The 19473-nt window shown below is 44.3% G+C and overlaps 2 protein-coding genes across 5 annotated transcripts; one reads left to right on the plus strand and one right to left on the minus strand.

The window, feature by feature from the left end:
* Window positions 1–66: 66 nt before the first annotated feature.
* On the plus strand, window positions 67–4082 carry lyrm2 (LYR motif containing 2). The gene is made up of 4 exons (XM_053843931.1): window positions 67–207; window positions 276–416; window positions 1995–2255; window positions 3828–4082. The coding sequence occupies exons 1-3, from the start codon at window positions 163–165 to the stop codon at window positions 2076–2078; spliced, it is 270 nt and encodes an 89-aa protein (XP_053699906.1). The 5' UTR covers window positions 67–162; the 3' UTR covers window positions 2079–2255; window positions 3828–4082.
* On the minus strand, window positions 1175–17132 carry ankrd6b (ankyrin repeat domain 6b). Of its 4 annotated transcripts, XM_053843929.1 has the most exons (17): window positions 17027–17058; window positions 16789–16818; window positions 10316–10552; window positions 8230–8328; window positions 7731–7829; window positions 7462–7560; window positions 7243–7341; window positions 6361–6459; window positions 6135–6233; window positions 5949–6026; window positions 5751–5855; window positions 4822–4929; window positions 4602–4757; window positions 4286–4438; window positions 3807–3920; window positions 3270–3528; window positions 1175–3207 (listed from the first exon to the last, which is right to left on the minus strand). In XM_053843929.1, exons 3-17 carry the CDS (start codon window positions 10439–10441, stop codon window positions 2702–2704), a joined length of 2199 nt encoding a protein of 732 aa, XP_053699904.1. In that variant the 5' UTR covers window positions 10442–10552; window positions 16789–16818; window positions 17027–17058; the 3' UTR covers window positions 1175–2701. The 4 variants fall into 4 exon arrangements, with proteins under 4 accessions (XP_053699904.1, XP_053699903.1, XP_053699905.1 ...); XM_053843928.1 differs by lacking the exon at window positions 16789–16818 and having other exon boundaries at window positions 17027–17132; XM_053843930.1 differs by having other exon boundaries at window positions 3270–3480; window positions 16789–17096.
* Window positions 17133–19473: the final 2341 nt, after the last annotated feature.

Consider the following 19473-nt stretch of genomic DNA (forward strand, 5'->3'; position numbering starts at 1 on the left):
TTGTTCTGTTATGCTTGATTTTATTTAATAGTTGTATTTTATTTGAGCTGGAGCAAGTGAATTATAAAAAAAGAAACGCTTCTCACTCCTTAACAGTAGGTGGCGGTAATGCAATAAAACGCTGTTTACAATGGTAGAAGAAGAAGAAGACGACGGGCAAACATGGTCGCGGCAAGGTTGCCTCCAGCTGCGCTCACACTGAAACAGGTAAGCGTTTTTAAAAGGCTGCTTTTGGACCTGTGATAAACCCTGGCTATAACCCAGGTTTCTCTCAGTTCCTGCAGAGGCAGAAGGTTCTGGGTATTTATAGAAGCATGTTGAGGGCCATCCAGCAGGTACCGGAGGAGGCAGACCGGAAGTACCTGAGGGACTGGGCCAGAGACGAGTTCAAGAGGAACCGTGGTGCCACTGACCAGGTGCGCTGTCTCACCCTCTCTCGTCCTCCAAACAAACTAGTGTCATTGGTTCCCTGCTTCGTTCCACGGAAGTCAAGCCTGCACCAAAATGAAACTCTGCATTCCACAGTGCTCGTGTAATGCGAATATCACGGTCAAAAGGATGCAAATTTCAAAGTAAAAGACCGTATGCTTTTTAAAAAAAGCTCATTGGTCCCGTGGAAGACGCCCAGCAAGTTTGAACTCAGTCTCATGCAGTATTTCAAAATGAAAGCTTAAAGAAATTATGGCGATGGAACATGAATTTCTATTTATTTATAATATTTTGGAGAAGCCCTTAGGTTGATCACTATGCTGCTGCTCTAGACTTGAACTAGAGCGTCTGGAAGTCAGCCAGGAAGCTTGAACTCAATCTCGTGTCACTTCAAAGTAAAAGCCTTATGAAAACGATACTGAATGTGGATCTGTATACATATATTCAAGATTCAAGTGGTTTATTTGTCACACATACAGTTGTACGCGGTACAACGCATGGTAAAATTCTTTGTGTCCCTGCATCCAATAAAAGAAAAAGAAGTGTGCACACAGGATGCATACTATGATAACAATAGTGAACTATAGAAACAGCAATATGAAGCAACTGCGCAAAATAAAAATAAAGTGTATATATATATATATATATATATATATATATATATATATATATATATATATAGTGAAAAATCCCTTGGGTTGACCACTATCCCACTGCTCTTGACTTGAACTAGCAGAGCCCAGGAAGTCACCCATCTGCCAAATATTAGTTAAATACTACAAAGTTTAGGCGCCGGTCTTCTTAAGTGGCATAGGCTGGGGAAAGCAATATATCAATGTATCTTCATTCATATCACTACAAACTCCATTCAACAGCAACGACTGCGACAACACACAAGGAACAATGGGACTCGAACTACAGAATAACACAAAGCTGCTCTGTTAAATTACTGAACGGTTCCACGCGGTCTCCATTTCCTAGCTTCTGAACCTTGTAGCACTGAACTAATGTTTGTCAGGTAGGTGACTTCCTGGGCTCTACTAGTCTGAGTCTCGATCGGCGGCATCGTAGTTTCATTTTGGTGCAGCCTTGACTCCGGTCTTCTTTCGTTACCCTGCTAAATTGAGCAAAGAAATGGCTGCTGTTACTGTTGTCGCCACAATTTGAATAACTTGAGAGTGTAGTGGCCTTCCTGTAAACGTGACACAAACTTGGTGTCCTGACCATCATTTTGTTGTCTGGACATTATTAAATATGCATAGAAAAAAATGAGATGTTCGTGGCCAATCTTTAAGAATTTCAGTGTCATAAAAGTCTGGCAGTGTCTTATAGAAGTGACGTGGATTTTAAGCTTTGTATGCTATTAAGACACAAGAGTAACTTCTTTTCCACTTTTCTGCTATTTAAAACACTACTCAGTGTTTAGTCCAAGTCTGGACTTGTATTCCAACATGTCACTTTTGACATAACCGCTTAGAGTTTACGTAAGTCGATGACCTGCAGAGATTCTGACATTGGAGTATTTGTCACATCTGTTTCAGCTTCCTCTGTTTTTGTCCCTCCAGGACGCCGTCCGCATGATGATCACGCAGGCTAAGAACCATCTGGAGGAGCTGCAGAAGTCCCTTGCACTGGCCAGGAGCAGCTGACCCCCGGAACCTGCGTGTGCAGAGCGGCAGACAGGGATTCACGATAACGGACTGAAAAAGACAGTTTAATACCAAGTCATGCAACAGGACGTCTGGTGGTGAGCGCTACATGGGATCTACAGCCGGCAGGGATTCTGTTTGTGGCAAGACGAAAACACGTCGGGCGTCCTGCTCACGGTAAATTCATGAGGGTTTCTCTCGTAAATGACAAGACTGTCTATGTCTTCATATTGACGGGTTTATATAAAAATAAAGTATCAGTGTTTTAGCTGCCTCATTTCACATTTACTCTTGACAGTTTAGGATTGATGGATGAGATATGCACTGTGCAGTTAAGCTAGGAATGTTTCAGGATGTCATGAGGTGTTAGTCTGCTCGTGGGTTCTGCTCCAGCTCAGTTGTTCCTCTCAGTCCTGCACATCTAAGTTAAGACCAACATATATCACAGTAGTTCACAGTCCCCACATTACAGGTCCCAGGTGTGACATCATTTGTGTGAGACTAAATTCAGCGTGATGGTCAGTTGCCCATCTGTGAGGACACACGCGTGTAAGGGCTGACACACCAATGGCTCCTTCTTCCTTTGGGACGAACTCCGCCGTCCGAGTCAGTGTGGTGGTGTGTCAGCAGTGCGGGTGCGTGTCGCCCCTCAGCACCTGCAGCTCGTCCTCCAGGTACGCGATCCTCTCCATCAGCGCCGCACGGTCCGCCTGGGCCCTCTGGTCCGCCTGCCAGCGGGCCTCCTGCACCTTCCTCTCGTACCAGCGCTCCATCTGCGTGGACACGGCCTCGAAGAAGTACTGGGTCACCTCCAGAGCGTGCATGTTGTCCCTCTCTTGCTGGAAGGTGGGCTCGCTGGGCTGCTCCCCAAACACGCCCAGCACCTCCGTGGTCCCTCCGGACTTAGTCCTGCTCTGAAGCTGCTGCTTCTTCTGCTTCCTGGCTGTCCTGCTACAGCGCCGGCCAGTGGCCGGCGAGAGGCTGTTCGCTCTGCGTCCCCTGGACTGGACTTCCATAACGTCCTCCCGGGCGAAGCCTTCTGAGATCTGGGGGCGCTCCTTGGGACGGACCACTAGGGGGGAGGTGAGGGGACTTTTGGTGATGTCTGCGTCGCGAAGCACTTCCACCCCTGTGAAAACAAGCCATGATGACTGTGAGTGAGGTTCACATTCCCGGACTGCTGTTCTCTACCTGGAGAGTTCTTCATGTGAACCACAAAGTAGTGCTGCGCTGACTCTCCCTCGCTGCTCTCTAAGAGGAAGGAGCCTGGCACTGCAGGAGCGTGGGCGCCATCTTCCCCCTGAAGCTCCGGTGGCTCGGTGATGGCTTCACCTTCATCCGGAGCCGTGACTCCAGATGGGCAACGCTGCAGCTTGTCTCCACTGAAGCGCACCTCCAAGTTCTGCAGTTTGGACAAACACCAGCTCTTTAGCTCGCTGACCAGAGACGCCTGACCACAGAGAGAGACAGACACGCACCTGTTACTGACGCACGCTTCAACTCGACATTCACACAGACTAGGTCTTCATCTCCCTCTAAAGGGTATTTTAATGGTTCAGGACACCGTCCCTTTCAGTGACTGAGTTTGTGTTGCAGTCCAGACACGTGAAATGTCTCTGTGCTAACTTAGCTAACTAGTTTCATCAGACCGTTGCGCAAACACAACACACTTTAGTTGCCATTTCTATTATCCACCCCACACTTGGAGGCCCAGGTCACGAGTCTCACCTGTCTTTTTTCTGTCTCCAGCTTCTCCTGCTGAACCATCTGCTGGATCCTGTGCAGACACTCGCTCCTCTCTGCAGACACCCGCTCTGCGGTCAGCTTGTCCAAAGCCCGGATCTGACAGACACCACAGGCGCATGAAAAACTACGACACTATTGATGTCCGAGTCGCCATTTTTAAGTGATTTGAACGGTGAGAGTCAGGGTCTGCTGATGTCACATGAGTCAATAAAAAATAAAAAAATTGTGATTGTGCCTCCAATAATGACTGTTTTAATTTTACTCAAAAAAATAAACTTTAAGAAAGCGCCTCACAGAGGAACAAACCTCAAACTAAGCATTTTAAAACTTGCCATTCTCTATTTTCAAGCCACAAGAGGGAACAGCATGACTTCTCAGCAGTGCGGCTGCACTTCCCATTGATAGCGAGTCATAAAAATGAGTCACAAAATGAAGTTTCGAGTCGAGCTGGCCTCAGTTACCTGGTGTTTGTTCTTGCGGTCCAGCTGGCCCATCTTGTTGTTCATCAGGTCTTGGACGGTGTCGATCTCAGTCTTCATCTCCTCCTTGGTGGCCTCCAGCTGGTTCTCCAGTTTGCTGATCAGCGGCTCACAGCGACAGCCGTTCAGAGGCGCCTGCACCACAGTGGCCAGGCATCATGGCAGGAACTCACTCTCTCCAGCGACCACGTTTCCTGGCGTAATTACTGACTTACAAGTGTTTCTAAAAGCTTCCTTTTACACGCTCATGTTTCGCAATATGTCATGGAAAATCTCAATCTACTTTGATGCCCTTCACCTGCATGATCTTGCCGTCCTTTCCTCGGTACAGCGTGTAGAGCTGATAGGCTTTGTAGTTGTGAGGAGGGGTGGAGGCCTGAGGGGGCGCCGCACTCTTTTTGTGAAGACCCTCGTTCAGTCTGGTTTGTCTTCGACGGAGCGGCTCTGATAGAGGCTGTGACGTCATGATCATGGAGGTCAGTCCAGCCGTGGCCTTCGCCAAACCTCATGCAACTCACCTTTTCTCTCTGCTTCCTGCTCCTTGACTTCCTTTCCGTTGGCTGGGTCACATGTGGAGGTGTACAGTGCACCTGCTCACTGCTCTCTGTGTCATCAGCAGCACTGTCCTGCAAGACACAACTCAGTTACGCCGGCTTCTCACCACAATAACAATCCACACCATTAATATAATTCAAATAGCAGAAAACAAGACCTTTCCAGTGATGTACAGCAACTACATCCATATTGAGGGTCAAATATCAATGTCAATGAGAGTGAGACTACTAGGCTGCTCCAACCACACCGGCTAAAAACACCTGGACATTGCTCTGATCAACTGGCTAAAAAACTCAATAATAGACATCCAGGAGTGAAAGTTTTGTTTTGTAAACACGTGGAACAGATGAGTTATGTTATAAAGGTGAATAATACAGGTTTAAAAAAAAGGGAAAATGGTCTCAACACATTTTTTTTAAATCAATTCCACAGCCATAAAAATAAGAGTAAACCCAGGCGACTTGGATCTAATTCTCATTCAACTTGTTTTGGCAGAGTGGAGAGAAACGTCATGATACCTCGCAAATCCAGAGCCCAGACTGCTATTTTGTCTCGCACGTGATTTGACATTTATAGTATTAGTACTTTACTAAAAGACGCTTACTGCAGAGCCTCACTAGGGTCCAACATAATTTTAACTACCAATGAAATGAGCCCCGACAGCAAAAAAAAACAAACATTCTTGGACACAATACTGAAGCAGCCCACTGCCCTGACTCTGAAGAACAACATGTTGCATGGTCACTGCTGACACACGAACATTAGCATTACGTCCATGAGTGAACTCCTGGGTCAAAACTGTACATGTAAAATCCGCGTGGGATCTAAATTCAGTTCCTCGGATATGACGTGAAGACTCTTTGAATGAGTGATGTCATGACAAGAGTCGTACCTTGCAAGGCATCAGCTCTTCTCTGGGCACCGACTGAGCCCTGCCCTCTGCCTTTAGCTTGTCCCTCCTCTTCCTCGCGCTCCTGCCACGCACAAAGCTCTGAATCTAAACACCCAAGGCACCCGTTAGAAACATTGTCATGTTCACACGACACAACTTACTATTCAAGGTTAACACATTTCAAACAAGTGCGTTCACCTGCCGAGCTTTCGTCAGGAGAAGAGCCACCTCTGGGCAGTTGCGTTCTCTGGCCAGCTCCAAGGCCGTCTGACCTGCCTGAAAACATTTTTTCAATGTGAAGAGGAGTTTGAGGCACTGCATGTTCACCGCAGAATGCAACGCCTCAAATCGCAGTTTGAATGTGACGTGCAGTGAAGTGCTCACGTTGTTGCAGGTCTGACTGTCGGCTCCTGCCTCCAGCAGCTGGCGCACCATCTTCTTGTGATTGAGACCTGCTGCAACGTGGAGCGGAGTGTCTCCAACCTTCCCCCAAAGCATGCAACGAAGAAACGGCAATAACATTTGTAAACATACACAAATGCATGTTAACAACTTGCAGGCTCAAGCGAAACAGAAGAGCTGAGCTCCGACTGAAGCAAACACAACTCACCAGGTTCTTCTCCGACACGGAGCAGAAGGCCCCCAGCAGGATGCGGACCACAGCCACGTGATTGTACCGAGTTGCAACGTGTAGACATGTATCGCCCACCTGGGGGGCACAAGAGGCAGAGTCAGAGCAGAAAGTCTCCAGACTCCTGAGAACTTGAGAGGATGAAAGTGCTCTCCTGCTGAAGCAGATGACCATGGTGTCTACTATTGTAATCTGACAGATCCCCTCAGTAATCTGGGCTTGTTATAGCTAAAACGCTGTTTAACAGCTTCACATTTGGGTGGAGGGGACAGAACCAGGAGGCAGGAAGAAAGGGAGGAGGGTGCCAATGACACAGGAAGGATGGGTATGAGTCCAATCCATTCAGCTTCAGACGTCAACACATCCCTATTGGCTGTACATGACCTCATCAACAAGGGACAACAGGTCTCATTTCCCAGGCTGGGCTCTTCTTTTTGTGAAAATAAATGTCTCATGTGCAGTAAAAATGTTTTTAAAAGCCTTTCAATTATGCAAAAATGAAAAATCTCAGTGTGAAGCTGCAGGATGTAGCATCATCAGCAGCCCTGCCATCTATTGACATGCCACTCACTGTACAATACTGATGGGCTCATGAGGCTTCATGAAACACTTTCAGAGCCCACTAGACGGTGCTATCTGCTCTTAAATCTCTGGATTTGAACAGCCATGTAATAATAAGCCATAATCATTTTTTAAACCAAGAGCGCCCCCTACTGAGCTCTGAAAACAAGGACAGTGTTTCATGAAGCCTCATATGAACATCACTACTGTGCATACTCTTGAACACATATAAATTGCATAAAAAGACTGACTTAAATGGAGGAAATCCAGCATGATTTTGATGGATTTCCGTTCACTCACGTGGTTCTTGCTATCCGGTCTGGAGCCTCCGAGCAGCAGCACCTTGGTGCTCTGAGTGTGACTGTTTTGACACGCAAGATGCAGGGCCGTGTTCCCAGCCTGAAGGTGGTGAGGAATAAGTGATGGTTAGGTTGTGCAATATTTGGGTGACAACAGGAAAATCTCAAGCTTCCAAGTGTCAAATACAGGAGGAAGTAAGGAATACAGAAACGCTGCTACCTTGTTTTTGGCGTGAACGTTGGCTCCGGCCTTCACTAGCAGCTTGACAGAGAGACTGAAGCCATGCCAGGACACCTCATGGAGAGCTGTGTTTCCGTCCTGAGGGGCCGAAGAATGACATTGCATTTTGTCACCGCCATATCCATTTAAGTCAATATTTAAGATCCAATTGGCTCCTTCTCCACTGCATCTAATCGAATAGTAATCTCCCGGTTTGACTGTAAAGCCTCTCTTTTGTCTGCTGGTGTGTCACAGTCAGCCCTCTGTACCTTGTCCTGCCTGTCCAGGGCACAGCCTTCCTGGATGAGGGCGCCGATGACATCACAGTTTCCAACCATCGAGGCCCGGTGCAAAGCCGTCTGCTCCCCCTGGTCGTAACAAGGAAGTGGAAACATTAAAAGCATCCAGCAGCGTTTCAGTCGAAAACAAAGAAAAAAAAAAGCCATCATCAAATGTTGCATCCCATTAACCTGGATTTACCAAGTTAGTTCAAAAGCCTTTCAAAACAAGGCAGCTGCACTTAATGCAGTCATTATTTTGGGGCGTACGCAAATCTCATTTGCAGGCTAAAGCGGAGCAATCCAGCTGTCATGTCAGGGTGGTGTTTGGTTCAGATGCCTGCAGGCACCTGATAACAGCTGGCAAAGAAAGGAAGAAAACAAGCCACCGCTCCATTTGGTGGTTTAAATGTCGAGGTAGAAACATGCATGTGTGGAAACCAGAGTTGCTTTAATGAGGAATGTTGTGTTTGAACTGAGGAATACTCACATCATCTTGGACATCCAGGTCACAGCCAGCTTTTAGCAGGATGCGGACAACATCAATGTGGCCTTTGTATGAAGCGAGGTGCAGAGGACTCCTGCCGTACTGCATTAACCAGCCAAACACAGAAAAAGGAGGAGAAGGACAGAATAAAAACGAGAATCACTGGCGACTAGTAAGCAGGGTCAAAGCTAAACACAACTGACAATCTGTGACACGATACAACAAAGACTTAAGGCAAATGAAAAACAAACTGTAAACTGAGAGAGAACACTCTGCAGATGTCGATCTAGCGGAGGATAAACCACGTGAGCCAAGTGAGGAGCACTAGCTACACAACTGTGCAGCACAGGAAGACAACCACAAAGATGAAGGTGGTCTTTTCGCCACACCACCACATTCAGTGCAGTGCAGAGAAGAAGGGCCGTCAGAAGAACAAAAAATTTTTTTGCTTCGGATTTCGAACGAAAATCTTCAACGCCGCCGGAAAAAATATAACGTGCACGGACCGATCAGCTGACCCACGACACGCTTTGTTACTGTGTATAACGCAGCCTCCGTATGCAGACGTGTCCCGTTAGCTACATTTACTGACTGTTTTTTCTTCATATTGAGGTGTAAAACCTTTCCTGTCTCCACACTGGACCGTGGTAGAGCGTCACAGGGGAGGTGCTCGCTCACACCTCCGAGGCTGGAGCGCGCACTCCAGGGTTTGATGTCCTGTTGTGGGCTGGAGCTGGGACAGGGATGAGGCGAGTCTGGGACAGAGCTAAGTTACTTGGTTTATGACTTTGTCACAGCCAAACTGCACAGAACCGCACATTCAAGGTGCAGACACCTTCTACAAATCCAGTCGCTTCAAACTGGAGTAGTTCTAGTTCATCTTTGGGAAGGATGTTGAGGCACCAAAGGCCAGTGATGGGCTTGTGAGGCATCATGAAATGAGAGCGCCACCTACTGAGCTCTGAAAATAAGAACAGTGTTTCATGAAGCCTCACCTCAAAAGACTAAAAAAAAAAACAGTAAAAAAAAACATAAAATTTCCAAACCCAACTTAAAAGCAGAGCAGCTGAGTCCCCCATCGAGGACACCATTGAGGAACAACACTACATAATTTTGCCTGTAGTTATCCACGCTCCATAGCCATGTTATTAGACCACTGCTCAGAAGCCCTGCCTTTACCAGAGGCAAGGTAGGCTCCCCTGGCATTCTTGTCCCGCAGCGATTAAGTTACACTGGAACAGGGCTGGAGTGATGCCACATGCGGAAAGTTTGGCCAAACAAAGGACTTATCTGTTGTTAGCAGGGCTTGTTTTCAGCTGCATTCGCTAACTTATAATTCATTGCTTTTAATTACTTCTTGAAGCAATATCAGGAGCAGTACATTTGTTCTCGCTACTTCCTAACCTCCGGTGTTCAAATAAACTTGGAATCAACAGCAGGTTTTTTTTTTCTTTTTGTTTACTTATTTCTTACAAACACCCAGTATGTTTGCTGAGTCAGCAGCACATTCATTATTTCCATGTCACATCTGTCTAGCCTCTCGCTTGAGTTTCCCAGGTTTGCACTGCCATTCTTGTGCACAGGAATTTTTCATGCCTACCTCTGGCCTCTTTATCCTGGATTACAGGATGGCTCGCTGCCAAGACACACAAACGGAGCTGGTCAAAGACTAAATCTTGAGAGTGAGCAGCAGCACTGTGTTGTTGGTGAGGTGAGCAGATAGGACTAAGCACAGTGGGACAGCACAATGAAGGGCGACCACCGATCGAACTTCCATTGGATTATGCTGGACAACAACTTGGAGCACACCCACCAGCTGCACTCTCATACCGTCACTAATCTACTCAGCTAAAAACAACAAACGCTAGAGCAATGATCACCTTCAGTGAAGGAGACAGTTGAGGAAAAGGAAGCTGACAAAAAAGCATATAAGCCTGACAACTTTTGCACACTGACTTAGCAAGTCCTAGAGGTGTCTGTGGAATTTCTACTTCTCTTTCGACTTGGAACTAGTTCAGGTATTTGTAAAATGATGTTCTAGCCTCCCTAGCCATCCATCAGATAAGGTCAGACCTCTGAGGAAACTCACCTTGGTGACCACCACCTTCGCCCCCTTGTTGATGAGTTGCACCACATTGTCAGCCTGACCCTTGTATGAAGCTATGAGGAGGCGCTCAGACAATGCGAGGACCTCTGCCGCATCCTGCTGGCTCATGAAGCAGTGCAAGCTTTGCCGCCGTACTCACACGATGGCTCACGGAATTAGCAGCGCGGTAACAGTCATGCTACACACCAGCAGCATGTTTCCTCTTCATCCTGCCCGCTGCTGTGGAGAGAACAGGAAACACATGATTTCACCAGAACTCAGATAGTCCAGGAAGTTTTCAGAACATAAATGTAATAGTTTCTCTGGCACTCTAGATCAGTGGTCCCCAACCTTTTTATCACCGCGGACCAGTCAACGCTTGACAATTGGAACGTGGACCGCGGGGTATGAAGTTGTTACTTTGAAGGCCTCTGCATGTTTGTGTGCCCACTAAGACTCACAAACTCTCCTCCTCTCAACCAGTGCCCTAATGCTCTCTGACTCTGGTCGCTATGGTAACGTTAAAACATGCCTTCAAAATAGCAAACAGAACCACAAAACCGAAAATTTAAAATCACCATATCATTAAATCAATGGCAGCCCGGAGCTTGTTTCTCTGCAACAAGACGGTCCCCTCTGGGAGTGATGATAGACGGCTGCGATAAATCTATATTACGACGACTCCTGGTATTGTTTGCAAAAAACTTTCCACTTCTTGGAAGTCATAAGCTCCTCTCCTGACTTTTCACCTTCGCAGAGAAAAGGCTCTTTCCAACTCATTTTGCAAGCTTGTGGGTTCAATTTTGGCTCTCAAGTGACCGAGCCTTAACCGAGAGGATCTGGTCATTTTTCAAAATAAAAGATCCTTCAGACTCAGATAATACACAAAAAGGAAATAATTATTTCATGTGCAGCACAGTACCAATTGACCCCGGCCCGGGGTTTGGGGTTCACTGCTCTAGACAACTCTAATCTGCAAGGTAAAGCAGTATGTTCCTCTTACTCTTTCCTAAAATCAAGAATTGTGGGTAGAGACTGAACCTGGCTGAAATAAGAGGCCAGACGCACAGTACTGAGAATCCTTTTAGGATGAACACCTTCCTGGGGAGGCACTCCAACTGGGAGACCTGGAGCTCAAGCCTTTTCTGGGGAGAGGAAATTCACTCGGACTGCTCCCCCTCTCACCCACACTTGTGAAAGATGGCGAGAACAAAACAATAGCAACTGTCCTCCTTTCCAATTCCATGTAGCCAGTTTTTAGGTCACAAAGGTAGCACCAGATGTAACCTCTCCAAGGCCCACATTCACATGCACGTAGAGATAAAAGCTTGCACAACCCTGAAGGCCAACATTCCTTCTACTTGCAGAGGGGGATTCTGTTGAATAGTTAAGGGTTCTAATGCGCTATGGCAACGTTTGAGTAACGCCCTCCTGCTGGCTGAAAAGTGAAAAAGATTAAATGAGGTGGGTAGTCTCCCCCTGCCCGAGAGAAGCCTATGGAAGAGCCAGCTCAGTCAGACCAAACTCTCATGCATGCACACACAGCCCTGGCATCCAGCTTGAGGCTCCTCCACTGCAGCTAGGCAACAGGGCCTTTGTACTAACTTTTTCAAAGTGAAAAACAAGAAATGCCAGACCCATGCTATTTATGCAGTTCAAGCCGGAAGCCCTAAAGAAAAAGATCTGCTGTGGAGCAGAGTGAATATGTTGCTCTCTAATAGTCTATGAATTTTAAGGGACAGTTTTGTTCATCTGAGGTTACATGCAATTGTTAAGGCTTAACTTTAAAATGATTCCTTAAAGTCCTTAGTATCAAGGAAAAGCACAATATCATCTGCAAACATCATCACCAAAAGTGTCCATCAAAATAGGAAACAAGAAGCAGCTGAAAACACCACCATCCTCAGATACTTCTCACACAGGGCTGGACAGGAAATGCAAATAATTCCGAGACTCTTGATGATGCAAGCTTGAGAAAGGCGCACATCTGACACACCTAGGAGTCTTTTAATCACATTACCCTCGGGTGCACAAGGAGGTCACACCCAGGTCGCTGAAAGTGAAGGCAACTACTTCATATATATCTTTGTCTTTCAAAGTGTGGAGCGATGCAGTGCATTTTGATTCCAATATCAAAAACTGAAAGGACAAATCACACCAGGCATGCTGGAATTGTAACACTGAAAGCAGCCTTTGTGCGTTTGAACAAATGTTTTTAAGGTTAGCTGAATGAGAGCATCGTGTCACGCTTGGGTTAGCTGACATGTTCCGTCCTGTTGGACATGTGCTGCGCTTCAATTAGCAAAACAGATGGGACTGGAGTGACACAACTACAACAACAACCAGGAGACTTCTCCATCACCAAAGTGTGAACATGTCAAGAAAAATCGATCATTACAGGTGACTCTAATCCTCTGACATGAGACATCAAACGTGCTTCTCAAGGGCTGTCAATGAGCCAGGGGTCCCTCAAGAGAACCAATCAAATTGAAACAATTCAAAATGAAATGAGGAAAAAAGCTAAAAATACTGTAGCATAACCACTGTAAGAGGTGATCAGCTCAGTGACCACAAAAGTCCCAAATCACAGGCCACAGCTTTCAAAGATCAAACACGCATCAAGTTCCATCTGACAACAAGCAAACAAGGTAACCAGCGCGTAAAAACAACACATCAGATTCATGCTTCAGATGCACAGCTGCATATTCTTTGTTTATGTGGGTTATTCATGCATGTAGATTAAAGAAGTGAGCATCGGAAGACTACAAACAAATCCAATGTTAAGTTACGTGCCTTAAGCAACAGTCTGTAGCTGGATTTTAAATGCCTAAATGATCAACTGAAATCGTACGACATCCATTTAAGCTACACTGTTCACAGCAATTAATACATTCATTACATATTATTTTAAAATGTGAAGTTTAAAACGCCAGTAAAAAAATGTCCTGTAAAGCAGAGATTATTAAACAAACATGCAAAGGTTTAATACATTTAGTGATGAGCCCAATACAGACTGTGCTCCATGAACGTTGCCAAACTGCCTGCAGTTCTAGCGTTTTTGTTTCCTGTTCCTGTGAAGGGGCACAAGACTATACCCCAGACTCATTTTATGTAAATGTACAAGGCCTCTTTGGGCTTCATCTAGGCCCAAAACATCAACCACATACATGACACAGTTAAAATAAATGTTAAGTCTGATCTTGGTTCACTTTTGAGTGAGTCATTTTAAGGTTTATGATTTGGTGCTCGGATTTAAGTTTATTTAATTGGTCTCTCTGAACTTCCTCTGTAAACCTCCCAGATGGTTTCAGTTGGAAGCCATCTGCTGCAACAAATTTAGTAAATATATACAAAAGACATCTTTAAGTAGACCTTAGTGGAGGCTTCTTTCCTCTTGACTGCTCTCAGCATAGCAGCTATTTTTCCCAGCGGGAGGACCTTAGCCCCTGTAAGCAATCCCTGCACACAACGCACGAAAATAATGACCAAACACTCTCAACACGCCTGGATTTTACTACAAACTCTGCCATCTGTCTTTCCTGTACCAGAGACCCAGAGCACAAATCAGATTAAAACAATACTTTAACTAATCCCCAGATCTGTTTCAGCAAGAAATCACTCACTGCTGCTCCGTGACTGACGCATCTACCCAGCTGACAATGTGTCATTTGTGGCCTGGAAAAAGCCCAGAGAGTAAAAGAGAGTTCTCACCCGCGTGCCACTGAATGCATCAGCAATGAGGTGGGAGTTTACACACATGGAAAATTAATCCATTGCTTGTGTCTGCAAACAAATCTCCACTAGATGTTAGGGCATCTAAAGAAGCAGGGCAGAGGTCTTTGAAACATGACTCACAACCACAACAAGAGGCTGATCCCATCAGATGATCAACAAATGAATGATGGCACACATGTAAAACTAGGAATGCTAGATGCTATTACAGATTATATCACACTGTGGATCCCTCAACTTCGTACGAGGTGTTAATGGGGGTTGAAATGAGAACAATCTGCCTGGTTTCTCAAGAATAACACACATTTTCCAACTCTGCAGAGACAGAGCCTCCTGTTTGACACCAACAGTTCATTGTCCCTCACCCATCTGGAAGCTAAAGCTTCATTGTCCTGGGGCACTGAGCAGAAAACGTCTTTTTCTTGGGAAGACACCCACAGTGCATGCGTACTTAAATGATCTCCACCTTTCTCTGGCCACCAAAGAAGCATGGGTTTTTAAAGACACAGTGCAACCAATAATTGGTATAATGCTTTAAGGCATTGTTACACTACCGCAGGTCATTTATGCAACTATATTTATCAATATTTTTCATGGATTTGTAAAGAGCTAAGAAGACAGTTCATGCATACAATTGTCGACACACACACAATCCAACTACTGATCTGACAGCTGCCCACACCAGCGCTTTTCAGCAGCCATCATCTACCCATCTGACATGATAATCTAGTGATGGTCCTCATTGAGTGTCACCACTTTGTGCATGCACCACTTGTAGCCCAATTAGTCCCATCAAACACCTGCTCCCCTCTTTCATAAAGCACTTAAAATGATTCCCCACACCCCCCGGGCAGAGAGGGAGGCAGGTGGTGATTCAGTTTACGTACACACAGTTTCATGTCTTATTTTGGGGCTAAACTGTGGGTGTGTGAGACCGTGAGCGAGAATGTGATCTCCAAGTCTATTGACTCTAACACCATCCATTTTACTGCTTCTAAATTTGTTAGAATATCACACTTATGAAAGCTGTTTTTTTTTCTTTTTTTGGGGGGGGACATGACTACTGAGAATGGCCTCAGACTTGAGTAATCCCCAGCAAAGTTACCATGACGACAAGTAATTTAATGGGGATTGCAGCACGACCTTTTGGCTGTTTTACAAGTGTTTTCAAGAAGCTTGATGAAAGATGTTCCTCGCTCCCCGCTACTGACAGTTCATCCGTCTCACGTTTGGTCTTTTATCTGTGTTAAATGAGTCTTCCTTAATCCAGTATTAAATTTAAGTGATGATTAGAAGGGTGTTTTGCATTGTAAAAGGTCAGAATCTGCCCCCTTTCAGTCCCATCTAGCCAGAATTGAATGAAATGAATAGCAATATAATTCATTTTCAAAATCAATAACAAAAATATTTTTCTTAGCAACAATGCTGTAATAAAAATTACTCTTTAGCATTTGCCTTACAATATAGAAAATAGGTTTACTATCAATAAAAAAAGAAAAACATATAGCAATACATACTTTCCTGACATTTTTGGTTGGTTTAGATTTCTGCTAATATTTACACAATGAGAGAAATCAACGCTTGTTTACTGGCTCTTAGGGAGGATGGCATGAGGCCTGTTTAAGAGTTACAGAGCATCTACCTCTAGAATAAGACCAGAAACTATTTGAAACAAAGGACCAACATCACTAGCAAAATACACAATAGGTCAATACAAGAGGGATAGAAAATGAAATTATGTGCTTCAGGCTTCGTACCTGGCACAATAAAGTTCAAGGAGGTAATGAGGTGATTAAACTCCATGGCAGAGCTCATGAACAAGAAATACATTTCTGATCAGCATTAATCAATAATCTCATATCTGCTAACAAGATTTCGCTGTTAAATACCCTGAGTTTGAACCCCACATACTTGGGTTAAGCTCCAGGCTTGGGAGAGGATTTAAGGGAGACTCCTTTGCATTCCAGAAAATCCCAATCATTTATGACTCCAAGTTTTAAATATAAATTTAATTCTGGGTTAGTTTGTCATTTTATTTTGCTTCTTTTTTTGACATTTTTTTTTTACTGTTATTATATGAAAAATAATGTTTAGTGAGTTACAATTTTCAGGATTCTGTGGATTTAAGCCATCGACCTGCAAACTGCTACAGGAAATGTGTCACTATCCCCGGCACACTATTACAGTATCCTGGATGCTGAAAAGCTGATGCTCAACTGTTTGCGTACAATTGTGAATCTCTGCACCTAGAAATTGTCGGATGGATTAGTCACTCTGTTGTGGAAAAAGACAAACCCACTAGTTATTGTGTGTTGCTCCAGAATACCGTCACCTGCTGTTGAGCTCATTTGAAATTCAATTGAATTGACTATTCTATGCTTCTATGCTAATATCAAAATACGGATGGCACATACAAAGGAGGAAACGCAGAGAGTACACCTCATTCTTTCCACTTCAGCCAATTCTGACGGAAGATAAGCGAACAGTTACTATCTGGAACTGTAAACTCTCTGTCTGTTCTCAGCACAACTCGCCTCCTGGGCTGCTTTTCAAGAAAACAAAAGCAGTTACACCAAAGTGAAAGAACAGAGCAACTTGAAAATGGTGAGCCACCAAAATAAAATACCCATTTTATGAAGGACATTGAGCAAAACAGATAAAAAAAGATGGCTATTGTGCTTTCCAGATTGTTTACAGGGCTTGCTTGATAGATAATAAAAGTATTATTGAATGTCAATACTTACTTCTCCGTCCAATATCCTGGCTGAGGACTGCTTGTTCGTAAATCGTTTCGATGCCAAACGAACAGAATCGGAGTTGTGGGCATAAATTGCAGCCGTGAATAGCAAGTCGAGGGTCAGTCATTCAAGTCAGCAGAGTTCCACAAACAAACCACTGCCCTTCACAGCTTGAATGGACTTTTTCAGCGTCGAATATCAACCACTGACACAAACAAGCAACCTAGACGTGTAAAAGACGTACCTGTATTAACTTAAACAGGGAGCAAAGCTGCGGCTCAGGTGGAACGCCAGTAAAATAGTCCGTGTGAGCAGCGCGCGCTGTGTCAGGGAGAAAGTGCAGGGAAGTGGCAGTATCCTGCCGCCGCCCCCTGGACTCATCACCACACGGAGACAGTGTAAACACCGGGGCGTGTGCGGAGGAATACTTAGTTGGGGAAGAACTAGCACGTCTCGTTTGAAAATAAAATAAAACTCCGCGGTATAATTATTATTCTTAGTTAGTTGTTTTATAGAATTAGAATTAATTATAGAATTATTTTTCAAAATATTAAGTATAATTACAAGGATATAAATCTACCTGGACAGGCCCTTCATTTAGGCAAACTAAGCTGACCGACATGACTCAGTGACTTAGGTGATTTTAAAAAGTTGTGCATATAAAAAAAAGAGGTGCTTATTTTACCAGTCCACTGTGTGAATAAACAGCTTGAATTGACTGACTGCGTCGCTGAACCATTGAAATACATCTTCATTCCTAACAGCCACATTTTAATAGAGTCGAGTATCGAAGGTCATGACTCTCCAAGAAGCAGGAGACGTTCATGAGCGATAACAGAGCACTTTCATTATTACCACAAATCTTTAAGACACTTAAAAATCATTCTGCAATGGGTTGACGAAATTGAGTGAAAAATAATTTGGCTTTCAGGCCATTAGGTCGACCTCGACGGTATTAATACATTGAAGGCTGAAGATGGATCTTCAGCACCGTGTTTGGAGGGCAACCCAGAAACGGAGCAGAAGCATCTGTTTGGGGAAAGATAACACTGAAAGAACAAAATGTTTTCTTCATTCTGCTTCTTTTTTCATCTCTCCATGAGCATTATAACGGCATTATTTATTATATTTGTGAGATGTCAGAGTACAGCCGCATCAACATGAAATGAGATGAATGGAAATCCGCAAAGGCTTCTCTCAAGGGCCAGTATGGAACACTGCATCAGAAGAATAAGTTTGACAAGTGTTCACTTTTGTATTTTATTGTGGAGGAAATATTTTGAGTCAGAGATGATGATAAATTTCATACCGTTCTGTATCTTCCAGAAAATGATGCACCCATACTTACAATTGCATATGCACTTCAAAAGAAGATTTATGATTTATGAATGGAAATAAAAGGAGCTCTCAAATCACTGATCAGTCCGTCCCTGAAAGAAGTAGTGATGACTCATTGTGTTGTTGTAGCGGTGTGAAGTGAGTGTTATGTGAGCATGTTCGTCTCCCCGACGCCTGAGGGCAAGAATTCTGCATTCTTCACCCAGGAGAAGACGGGCGTGTCTGCCAAGTGCTGGACGGATCGCTTCTCTCTGCTGACAGTGTGAGACAATAGTTCGGTGATACTGATATCAGAGAAACCACGACGCTGCTGTGCGGACCCATCATGTCATCTAGTGAGTCAGAGCAACCGGACCTCTCTGCTCGACTGACCTGAGGCTTACCTGTTTCAAATCTCCACTTATATGTTTAAATGCAGCAACAAACAGAAGAAAAACACCCCAAGCCATCCCATATTTTTGCATTTGAAATATCATTGATAGCAAAGAGCTCAATGGACAGCAGGCGGCAGCTGTGTTCTGGAACACTAGTGGATCAAGGATCCATCAAAAGTTCCCACTCTGGTAGTTGGGAGAAGCAGGTCTGTCCTCCTCACTTTGGACCACCAAGTGGTGGGTGACTTCTGACTGGAGCAGCTGAACAGAGACTCTAGAATCCACCAGAAGCCTCCAGGCATTTCTGAAGTGACGTCAGCTACTACCCTGTTCTCTGGTGGTGAGAATGTTTCAACTCCATATTTGATGTTGAGCTGCTCTCTGACGCTTCTCAGGTTCTGTCGCACGTAATGTGAGTCCGTATGACTTTCAATTTTCTTGTCAGCTGGAGGATATATACCTTAGTATTTTCCCACAGAACATGAATAACTGTTTACTTTTACAAGAGCGATGGGAGAATAACCCATTTCTAGGATAAATAATAATGAAAAATACATTCATTGGAAACCTTCTAAGGTAAAACCTCAATAATTAAAGTTTTATAGTGATCGTGAAGTATTTGTACTTTGTGTACATTTTGCTAAGAAAATCGATTTAAGCAAACTGATTCATAACCAGTAACCAGTAATACAAATATTAAAAGACGAAGTGGACATGGCACGCATTTTCAGATCAAACACAAAGCTGCCAGCAGATGTCAGTAGAGCACCTTCTAACTGAATTATGAGCTTAATATTAGTACAGTCATCTGGGTAATTTTAATAACTAAAATGGTTTATTCACATAGAATTGTAGCCCTGCTTCTCATTCATGGTTTGTATACACTGTATAGCCAGTGTTTAAGTCGAGTTATATACAATTTGAACTTGACTTGAATAAAATACAAATAAAATAAATAAAAATAATATGTGTAACTTTA

The sequence above is a fragment of the Synchiropus splendidus genome, chromosome 15, assembly GCF_027744825.2.
Source record: "Synchiropus splendidus isolate RoL2022-P1 chromosome 15, RoL_Sspl_1.0, whole genome shotgun sequence".
NCBI lineage: Eukaryota > Metazoa > Chordata > Actinopteri > Syngnathiformes > Callionymidae > Synchiropus > Synchiropus splendidus.

Excerpts from the sequence above, each read along its gene's own strand:
- lyrm2 (XM_053843931.1), top strand. The coding sequence starts at position 163 with ATGGTCGCGGCAAGGTTGCCTCCAGCTGCGCTCACACTGAAACAG. Across the intron at positions 208-275 it reads CTGCGCTCACACTGAAACAG|TTCCTGCAGAGGCAGAAGGT; the intron begins GTAAGCGTTTTT and ends GGTTTCTCTCAG. Across the intron at positions 417-1,994 it reads ACCGTGGTGCCACTGACCAG|GACGCCGTCCGCATGATGAT; the intron begins GTGCGCTGTCTC and ends TTGTCCCTCCAG.
- ankrd6b (XM_053843928.1), bottom strand. The coding sequence starts at position 10,441 with ATGAGCCAGCAGGATGCGGCAGAGGTCCTCGCATTGTCTGAGCGCCTC. Across the intron at positions 6,027-6,134 it reads ACAGTCAGACCTGCAACAAC|GCAGGTCAGACGGCCTTGGA; the intron begins GTGAGCACTTCA and ends AAATGTTTTCAG. Across the intron at positions 3,921-4,285 it reads ACCGCAAGAACAAACACCAG|ATCCGGGCTTTGGACAAGCT; the intron begins GTAACTGAGGCC and ends GGTGTCTGTCAG.